Source organism: Mesitornis unicolor, unplaced genomic scaffold (genome assembly GCF_000695765.1).
Source record: "Mesitornis unicolor isolate BGI_N332 unplaced genomic scaffold, ASM69576v1 scaffold33755, whole genome shotgun sequence".
In the NCBI taxonomy this organism is placed as follows: Eukaryota; Metazoa; Chordata; class Aves; order Mesitornithiformes; family Mesitornithidae; genus Mesitornis; species Mesitornis unicolor.
Window position 1 is genome coordinate 20,588 of NW_010186838.1, and position 11,089 is coordinate 31,676.

Genomic DNA, 11,089 nt, shown 5'->3' on the forward strand with positions numbered 1-11,089 from the left:
TAGTCACACTTCTAGAGAGCACTTTGCAAGAGCCACCTCCTCCTCCACCCTCCAAACTGAACTTAATCACTGAAAACACCACTTCAGAAAGAAGAAAGCCACCATAGGAAGCTCAGGTTCTTGACCTGGCATTTCTTCAGATAGAATTCAACTGTCTAGAAAGGATTTTTTTTCCAAGGAAAAGGGAAAAGAAGAAGTTGCAAGTTTATCTAGTCTGAAAGTTTCCCCTAAGCTGTCAAGGCTCAGGTAACTCCCACACAGTAGCCAGATTCAGCAGTCAAACCAGTTAATTTTGTTAGGAGAAAGAATTATGCTGTAAAAAAAAAAAATAATTAACAGTTGTCTGTTACTGCAACACAGCACTGAAGACATGAAGGCAAATCTCTTCCTTCACTAAAGCTGTCACAGAAACTGTTCACAACAAGGAATAGCTGTTTCTGGCATGACCCACCAGAAACTCCACAACAATAATAACAACAGACTAAGTGAACTCTAGGACTTCTAACTCAGCTTAGGTATTTCAAAATCAAAATATTTAGATGGATGAAGTTCCAACTCATAGTGGCACTTCACACTTCCATAAGCTGCCTTTGCTTACTAAGAATATATGTTTTATTAAAATCATCAGTACCAGAGAGTTATAGCTCTTAAACTATCTTTCATATATACATTAATAAATAAAACTTTCCATCACTATTGTAAGGCAACAGATGATCAGAAAGGTCAATAGGACAAACATGTTCTTCTCCCCCTTTTTCATCCTTCTCGCCTCCCTGTCAAGTGACTGATCCACAGCTCTTCATGTGCTGACAGCCTCATTTAGGAGCTCTTTTCAATAAGAGGAAACTGCTGCTAAAAACAATGAAACAGACAAAGTTTCTGGCCTCTCTTAAATGTGAAAGCCTTATTAAACAGCTTGAGTTACTAAGTAGAAGATTACAGAAATAGTATTTCTGTGTTTGTAACCCTATAATTCCCTCTTACAACTTAATGAACTCTTGTATCACATGAACGGGATGTTCTCTAGATAATTTCAATATTTAAATTATCAGCCAGAAAGGATGACTAAGTGGTCTGAAAGACAGAACATACATAGAAAGTAGTAACTTTATTGGATTTATTAATTTTATTATAACTTTGAAATACTTGAACCCGAACATTAGTTTCTCAATTTATCTTTCAAGGATAATGTTCTTCACAACTTAAATTTCAACCTTAAAATCTACAAGTCTCTTAGCTCAGCCTGAACAGGAGGATTTCCTTGGACTTTCACTTACTTTGAAAGTAAACAAAACACTTCTGTAGATCTTTGCACCTGATCTGGAAAACTTATGGCCTTCAAAAGAAGCATTAGTTACTTCAGTCTGGTAGCTGTTGCGATACAAGTGGTATATAACCTGACTTAATTTAGCTTTTACTGATCAACAACATTAAGTTACTGTACTCTCAAGTTCCACCTTTGTAAAAATCTGAATCTGCCCAGGTTTCAGAGTAAGAAGTGATCTTAAATTAAGACTGATTACCCTAATGTCCTCTGTTTTGATTTCATTTGGCTATCACCCAAGGTTGCTTTTTAAAATTTTTTTTATTTTTAAGAATCACAGAAGGAGTTGAAAGGGACCTGGGAAGCTCATCTAGTCCAACCCCTGCCAGAGCAGGATCACCCAGACCAGGTCACACAGGAACACGTCCAGGTGGGTTCTGAATGTCTCCAGAGAGGGAGACTCCACAACCTCTCTGGGCAGCCTGTTCAGTGCTCTGTCACCCTTACAAAAAAAAAGTTTTTCCTCATATTCAGATTGAACTAATTCTGTTTTCTGTTTCTAATAGTTCTGAGGTCATTATGAACATGGACAATCACCTTTCCATGTCAGACTACATCAAGAAGAAGTTTCATTATGGATGAAGAAACTCTGGCTGGTCTCACATGGTTACGTATACAGAAGACAGCTGACCAGAAGACAGCTGTCATGGATCAATTAATGCACAGCAGCACCAAAACAGAACAAGCATTCAGTTCATTTTAAGCAAATACTGAGTAATTTGAAAATACTATAAAATACAAAACCAAAGATATTTTATCTATACACAAATATATCTCTATACATATAAACATACTGCGTATTTGTAAATCAGATTTGTAGCTTCAAAATCTATTAAGAACACTAAACTAATGAAGCTACGTGTCCTCGTTTAAGCAGTTGTTCTATGACCCAAGGAACCCTCCCCGCATGAGGAGAGGACTCAGGAAAAAGAAAGGAAACTTGTGGGTTGAAATCAACAAAGATTTAATAAAAGAAGAAACTAAAAGAAGAAACAAATATTAATACCAATAATAATATAATATACTCAAAGTTATACTCAGCCCATATAGTGGTTGTGAGCTGTGTGTTCCCAGCAGCAAATGCTAAACAACAAACACTGTGAACACCACAGCTGCAGCGAAAGCGCAATGGTCTCGCCAAACAGGCCAGTAGGCCTCGGGAGCAGAATGACAGGCAAGACCCTCCAGGAACGGAGCACCATCGCAGGAAGAGGGCCATCCTCAGCAGCTCCTCAATTTATAGCGAACAGTGTTTATGCCATGGAAAAACTGCTGGCCAGCTTGGGTCAGCTGCCCTGACTTTCTCTCCTCTGAGCTTCTGCATCTGGCTAACTCAAAACTGCTGAAAGCCTTATCACTGTGGCAACCCACACACCAGGGCTGGCCACGAACGAAAACAAAGTGTCTTTTCAACTTTGTTCACACTACATGGAGTGCTGCAGTCTTCTCAAAAATGCAGCTTTCCTGAATATAAAACTGACTCTACGATTTTAACCCAGTGAAACCAGGACACTGTGTAAGGTGAAAGAATAAAAGTTATTTCAGTAAAACAAATCAGGGTCAAACTGGCAGTGAATAGCTTTGCCAATATTATAAATAACATTCAAGAGAATTTCTACTTCTGAGGTGGGCTTACAGGACTGACAAACTGAGTAAGTAATAACTCAGGTGTGCCAAGACCAATCAGTAAGTAAGAAAAACATTATTTTTTCCTCAGCTTACTTATCAGCAGTTTTCTTTAAGGAAGCACAGTGAGTATCAGCTACCCGCAGCAAGCACTTCAAAGCTGTCACAAACTTCTTATTAATGTCATCATTAGTTTATGACTCCAGGCAGTTGCATTTAATCTGAAATAAGGTGATTTTATAGCTGGAGGATGCGATGTCTAGTGCTCACTGTAATGCCACACGGGACCTACACAAGCTTTTCCTTGTCATAGGTAGCACTGTGACACTGTGCCTTCTCCTGGAATCAGATTCACGGCATGACTGACATGCAGAAACTGACTTCAGATTCAAGTTTATTTTTAAAGCCTGTTCAGTTTCTCCCACAAAAGCACTTTTTCAAGCAGAACCCTAATGCACCAAAACCAATCCTACAGGAACTTGCAAGCCACAATAAACAATACTTCAGTTTAAATGCAATTTCCTAGGGAAATATTTACTAAGGCACAGACACATAGTGAAATAGAACACACAGAAGCGTATGGCTCAAAGGTGATAGAACTGCATTATAAACCAACTGTGTTTTATTTATAGAGGAGAGAAGTAAATAGAACTGCCACAGTGGATCAGAGCAATGATCTGCCCAGCTGTATGCATTACCATCTTGCATGTAATACTGCAACAGGCAAACCAGAGTGACTACACAACGAAGTAATCTCCTAAGCCTCAATAATTACTAGCTTGCTTGATGAACAGAACAAGGGAATAACAGAGTACTTCCAATCTTTGCTTATTAATAGAACTATGATTATATTCATATCTTTAGAAAGCTAATCTTTTAAATGTTTTTACACAGGCAGCATATTAAAGCAAGGATTTTCATAAACCAAGTGGTGTTTTATATTCTTCATACCTTTGATCTTTTTGTCTTGATCTGGTTTTAATGCCAATAAATGTTCCCATTAAAAAAGGATATTATCTATAATTTTTCAAGCCAATTACACTCACACACTTTGGTTTCTTCTAGAGTCATCTTCATCACTATGTAGTTTTGATGTCTCTGCCTTGCTACCTCCAAAATACAGTACTGAAGTTTAAAGTTCAGTCAAAATGACAGAAGACAGAAATTAATAATTAAAGTCTCAAGAATATATAGAACTAAGATAAGAGCCAAATAGATAGGTCCTAAATGTCTTTCAGAAAAAACTTATCTTCTTTATTTCAAATGTACCTCTCTTGTTGAAGTTAACCCAAGTTAGTAATATTTTCAATACTTACTAATATTTCTACTTGAAGTCTAACCAACCAGGAACATCCAGAATCAGTAATTACTACAAAAGCACAGAACTCCATTCTGGCTCTATAAACACCAAAATCTGATAATCTGGAAATAATAAATTAAAAATTCACATTTATATGGCAAACACAAATATTCTGCATCTTGGAAATAACACCTCATTTAGACCCTCACTCTTTAGAAAAGGTAAGAAAATATACTGCTTAATACTTTCTGTATTATCTCATCTCTGAGCTATACAGATCAAAAAGAAACCAACCTTTATAATGATAAATGTCCCTTCTCATTTTATGTACCCCTACAGATTTTACAAGAACATAATGCACTTTTTTGCTCAAGATTCCCGTTTTAGAAAGTTAATTTAGAGCTCTGATTATATGCAATATTTCTGTGGAACAAGCACTGAACTATTATTAACTATTCTGATCTCAACACATGGCTTTTATGCTTAAGATTAGTAAAATCCATCCAGTTAAATAAAAAAAAGGTAAAATAGAATTAATCTTGACATGAATATGCAGGGCATAAAAGCAAGCACCTGAAATGGTCTTTGGCAGCAAATTTATTTCTAGTGTTTCTGTCTCTAGACTGACAGTGGCCCTTATTTTCTCTAAAGCAAGCAACTGAGTATTTGGTATACACTGCCAAGAAATATCTTAATCAAATGCAAAAAAAATTTTATGTTCTTGTACAGAAACATTACTAAGATTGATTTGATCGGTAATTCCAAAAGAGCAAAACACCACGAAAATAACATAGTAGATCCTTTGTCCTTTTTTTTTTTTGTCAAATTCATCTGCATCAGAATTAGTTTACAGATGAAAGTCTGCAAGCAAGTTTTCATTCATCTCCTTTAGATAGTCATTAATCTTGCACAGCATGGTGAAGACCACAACATGCTTACCAGCTCTCAAATGTGGTAACCTGAGTCAGTGGCTTATGAAAAAACTCGTTCTCATTACCATTCTTTACATTGGCAATACATTCTTGGAGGAGAAAAAATAAATCCATTAATAACTCCTGCCAGCTGTCATAGAGAAAAGGTTAGAGAGGCAAAGATATAATTACTCTGGACTTCTAAGATTTTAATTAATTTAGCAGAATGACTTAAAACCAAAGCATACAGGTGGGACAAATCTAAAACAAAAAAAAATCACAAGGTCATAATATTCCTTTAAAATGAGGTCCTGTTCCTTTCCAAGGATTATGCATTTCTAATATGTATCCAAAGGTGGCAGCAACTGTTTATTCTTATGGGCCCAGAATTAATCTTTGAAGAGTTTCAGATGCTGTATTACAGGGTTCTGTCCAGAAGTGAGAGTCAAATTCATCCTCGGTGTCAGCCTAACATTATGTCAAAAATAAAGTTGTTCTAACGAACACAATCTGTAGATGACAAAATTTGTGCACACCACTCATCTCCAACTTTGTTTTTCCCATTACTGATGTAAAAGCAATACAATCTGATAAACTTGGCCACTGAATAACAATTATAACAACACAAATATGCTCCAAATTAGACATATTCCAGTATCACAACCTGGATGTTAGAAGGATACAAAAGCGGAAAGTATTTCCTACTTCAGTCAAAAAACCTTCTGTCCTCAAATGCCTGCCTTTCTTTCCTCTCCAAAATAACATCCAGAATGCACACAAGCTATGGAGATAGCTCTACTAAACAGAAGACAAACTTGAAATATTTAGTACAAGATCCCAGTGGGAGGAAGCTTGTTACAGTCTTCCCAAATTTGATTTTGTTCTTTGTTCTCAGAATTAGCACCCACACCTTTAATCAGTTCTCATAATCGCTGTAATTACTAATGTCATTAATCAAGTCACAGAAAACACTCTAGCTTATTTAACTCTACAGACTATATCCTTACATGACACTACAATGAAAAGAAAGCAAAAATGTTTCTGGAGAAGAATCAGGCGCAGGGCTTTCTGGTAGGGGTAAGTGTTTGTGTTTGTATGGAGAGGTGAAAGCAGGAAGGCAATGAAGAGGGTCTGAAGCTCCCCTGGGACAGCCATATTTACTTACGGCTAAGATCTTAAATACTTCCTGCAGGAACAGAAACAGCATGAGTTTCACTTTCTTCACTCTTACCCTTTAGGAAGGAATAAGTCTCAATAAGATAAGTAAGCTTGTAAACAAGCCCTTGAAGTTTTCATCTTCAGTTGCCTTTGGGAGGAAGTGCCCTTTGGAGGCATTTTTTTTACTTTTAAAATATGCATTAGTTACAAGACACACATGACACATATATCATGTGCGTATCTATGTCATTACATACATAAGCATGTTTGTGTGTATGCATATTGTAATAGTTTATTAAAAAATACTTCTAAGGTATTAGAAGTTAAGCTGACTAATCATCCAAAAAGAACATTACATTGGACAGCCCCCAGAAAGTTTAAAAGAATATAACCTGAAACACAAAGTCTACCTTGGTAGAGGGCATGAATTGACATGCTTCATCCATAATCTAACTGCACTAAGCTTTAAGAATTATGTGAATAAACTCCTTTGGCCAATTTGCATGAGAAAAAAAAAAAGCCAACACAAAATTCCAACCAAAAAAATCCCAAATTGCAAATTCTAACCTGAATTTAATTAATTTCAAGATTTACTCTCAGTTATATGTTCTTTGGTTTGCTTGCCTACATCTGGACCTCCATCAGGATGAATTTGAGACTGACAACGCATTTCACTGTATTTTCCATAAAACCTTCTGATACTGCAGGTTTCAGACTAAGTGGGTTTGGCGATACAGTTGGCCCATCCCTGGGCTTCAAATGAGGACCGGAGGTATCTCCCCAGCGTCTGAACCAGCCAACCACCAACTCACAGAACAGCTTCTACAGTCAATGAATGGTGCTGGTCACCTAACAATCGCTCCATTTGCCTCCACCTAACAGAGCAAGTAACATAACTTAGCGACTGAAGTGACTTCACGGTATTCTATATTACTAAGGAGTCCTGCCTTTAAGTGGGAGACGTACCAAAGCTGCTATGATAATTTTTCATCAGTGGAGGAAGCACATGACTCCACTAGATAAATACATAGTAATACATTTAAATATAAAGTAAGGCAAAAGCTTTTGAAGATGATGAAAAGATTAGTGAAGTATATCTCCCATGTATATTAGAACATAATGAAAAATGCTGAACAACATAGTAAAACCAAGTGTATTTCCACACTAAAAAAATAATCTAGTTGGGAAAGCTCAACTGATCTGTTTTTTTCATAATTCATTGTATTTTCAAGAAATATCAGCATGGGTGCTAGAATTATGCATTTGGAACTAAGAAAGAATGTATCTGTATGCATGAACACACCAATAAGGCTTGTAATTATAGTGTAGATACAGTAATACTGTAGAAAACCTAGCATCGCATAAAGAATATAAATCTGAATATTTAAAGGAACAGCAGATGTTTAAAAAGACTATTTAATCTTACATATTATAAGACAATTCTTAATTACAAGACTGTATTGCCTTTTATAATTATTGATAGGTCTTATTTGATCATGAGGACTTCCCACTCTCCCCTCATTTTTTGGTGGGCATCCCATTGCTCAATGTGGCAGACACACAGAAGGCCACTAGAATTTAGGGTCAAGTACTATTTGGTTTACAGTTATTATAATTTCTGTCACATTTAAAGCTTATCCACAGGGAGTTTGCAACCCAGCGCGAGAAGAAAGTTGACAGTGTGACGGAGAGCAGAAGCACTGTATCCATGAGGAATTTATTAGTCCCTGGCCCTGTACCACACCCACAGTCTGCACCATGTTTGTACACACACAGACTGTGTCTGTGCACACTCAGAATGACAGTCAAGGAGTATGCAAACAGTCACCATCTGGTACGGGTGGATGGCTGAGTAAGCCCATTTCAGCTACAAAGCTAGAGAGAATGTAGGTATGTTTCATGAGAGACAGTGAGGTCTCCCATACGTTAAAAAAGTAAATGTCCAAACAGAAGTTTCTGAATCTTACTAGCAATTTTTCTTCCCCCCCCCCCACCGGTGATGACACATGTTTAAGATAAAGGGTAATATTTGGGTCAGCTGAATTAGGAACTCAATTTTGGACAGGTCAAGCTTATGAGAATAAAATAATTTCCAAGTCTATAATGTGTGGTGTTTTTTTTAACACTGATTTATTAGCAGGAAGGACGGAAGCGAGCATCATTAGGAAACAGAGGACAGGCAGTGGCCTGATATGAGATTTCTTCCATATGAAATGGAAAAACTGTAGAGGGTATCTCCTCCCATCAGTGCAGAAACTGCTCCTCCCTCCTCCATCAAAAAGAAAACAAAGGAAATCCTATTAATGTGGAAGGGGAAAAAACAAGAAAGGAAGTTTACAAAAACGTTTTGTGCCTTTTTTCTTAGTATGAGAAGACACTAAAAGTAATTGACAGAATAGTTCTGACTTGTGGCCGCAAAGTTAGCGGCAACCTCAGTGTCAGTAACTAAAATGTAAACATCAAATTGGAGATGATTTCCCTCTTCCTCCAGTTTACCTTTGGTGCTTTAGAGAAAAGGGATGCAAGACAAAACAACAGCAGGAAAAAAAAAAAGAGCATATAAAGGAGGCTGCACAAAATACAGTTCTGGTAACAGCATACAGGAACGTACTCTAGATTTATGAGAAAAGAATTACCAGAAAGCAGGCTCTCCTGATTTATAATTGATGTCTACTGGGGGGGAAGAAACAATAACCAAACAAAACCCCAAGTCAGCTTGCACTTCTCTTTTACAGTTTGGAAACATGAACTGTTAAGAGACTCACTGAGAAAACCAATTTTTTATTCCAGCTGTGCAGGACATAGAAGGTGCAAGAATTTTTAAAAGTGTTATGTTTTAAAGCAGACAAAAAGGAGAATATTTTCAGAAATTTCAGACTGAGGGAGCAACTGAACAGTTTATTTTGCTAAAGAATACTTCATGAAATATGTGAAAATCCTCTCTCCAAAATAGTTTTTGTTGCTCAGGATGTAGATGGTAAATATAATTTTCACATACTGACCAGACTTTATTTACTTACCCAGACTTTTTTAGATTAATCCTGGAAATTCACCTTAAGTTATGTGTTTTACTACATATCAAACACAACAAAACTCTAACTGGTTTCTGTCAAGATCAAAGTAAATTCCAAAAAACTCCATGCCAAGTTTAGGAATAACCACTTTTTGACAGACTTGTGAGGAAATGGCAATGCAGAACAGGCTTTTAGGAGGAGATGTTTCTGGATGAAGAAAAGTAGAGGCAAACCGAAATCTAGGTTGCTAAAAAAGAGGGGGAAGAACAACTTTTCTCAGGTGGGTAGGGGATATTGCCTCTAGAACTGAAGACTAGGGAAGCAAAGACAGCAAAAGAGTGTGAAGTGGTGCTTGATGGAGAAATGCTAAAGCCTAGAAGTTTACTACTGTGAAGTTAGGACATTCTGACCCATGATTTCAAGATGCAATTAGGCTGCAAGCTCATTTGAACACAGAATAACTCATGTGCAAGTCATTTAGTGTCCAACTGCACAGTGTGCTCCAGCCGCGACTGACTTACCTCCTGTAATTTTAGATTGGCAGTTGATAAATTCTGGCTTCTTGTCTGTAAGGTATCGCTGACAAGTGTGATGTAGAACCTGAAAGAACGTGCATTTTTCTGATGCTGTGCTTGCTACCCACTGGTCAAAAGCATTTTCAAAGAGTAAATCAAATTCTGGAGAATCCTAGAAGAAAAAGAAAAATACTACTATTATTCTAGTTTCACAAATTATTTGGATAAATATAAAGAGTTATTATTTTTAAAAAGTATTATGCTGGAAAAAGCAGAAAGGTCATGCAAATCAAGACCATGCTGGGACTATTTTTCCTTTGCTTATTTTTGGATGCTAAAAACAGGCAGGAAGTTATTTTCTTGCAGACATTTTTAATGAGTATTTAACTATGACAAAAATACCTGAAAACAAAAATACTTTAGACCTGACAATTAAAGATGGAATATCATAAGAAATTCTTGTTATCTACAGCTATTTAGTTACTTATGTCTTCTATATTACACACAGATTTGTGACTCACAGTACAAAATTTACTTTCATACTATATTATAGAAGATGTGCTTCTGCTTTTGATGCTCGATCGAAGAAGGAAAACAAATAGTAAGTTGTAGTTATTGTATTTAATATATTACCATAAATTGTTGCTTAAGGCTCAGGATAACATGAACAGAAGAGCATTCCCAGAAAAAAAAAAAAATCAAAGCCCAGCTCTATACCTGTGTCAACTGCGAAAATAAATTGATTTTATGCAAGAAATATTGCTATATATAATTTTGTAATCTGATTTAGTAAATGCTATTTTGAATTGATGACACCAGGAATCACAGGAAGACAAGTTTGAAAGTAACCTGTCTAAGCTTAGGAACCTGACAGGACTTTCAATCTGAGAGTATCCCAAGTATCAGCTATTTACAAAGCTGCATAGCAGATGCTGGAAAAGGGCCTAAAACTCATTGTATTGGGTTTTCTGTGAGGGGTTTTTGGTTGTGTCTTTGGTAACAGGGGAAGGGCTATGGAGATGGCCCTTTAAGAAGCCACTTGAAAAGCTCCCCCTTTGCCTTTGTCAGACCCACCTCTGACCAGGGTCAAGCCAATCAGCACTCCTGCGAATTAATGTATTAAAGGGTGGTGCAGGACATACCTCACTCTCTCTCTGGCACCTGCCCTGACCACCGTGGCCCCAGGTGTGGGTGGCACGGCCCTTGCCTTGCCTGGCTGGGCTTGGCCGGCCCCGAGCGCA

The 11,089-nt window shown here is 37.1% G+C and overlaps 1 protein-coding gene across 1 annotated transcript in view; it reads right to left on the bottom strand.

Moving 5' to 3' along the window:
- Positions 1–11,089, bottom strand: part of STXBP6 (syntaxin binding protein 6 (amisyn)) — a gene marked incomplete at its 5' end in the record, with an annotated part of 29,679 nt that overhangs the window by 12,052 nt on the left and 6,538 nt on the right. The window contains one exon of the mRNA XM_010185261.1: positions 9,855–10,020. Coding sequence (XP_010183563.1) covers positions 9,855–10,020 — 166 coding nt within the window. The remainder of the gene's footprint in view (positions 1–9,854; positions 10,021–11,089) is intronic.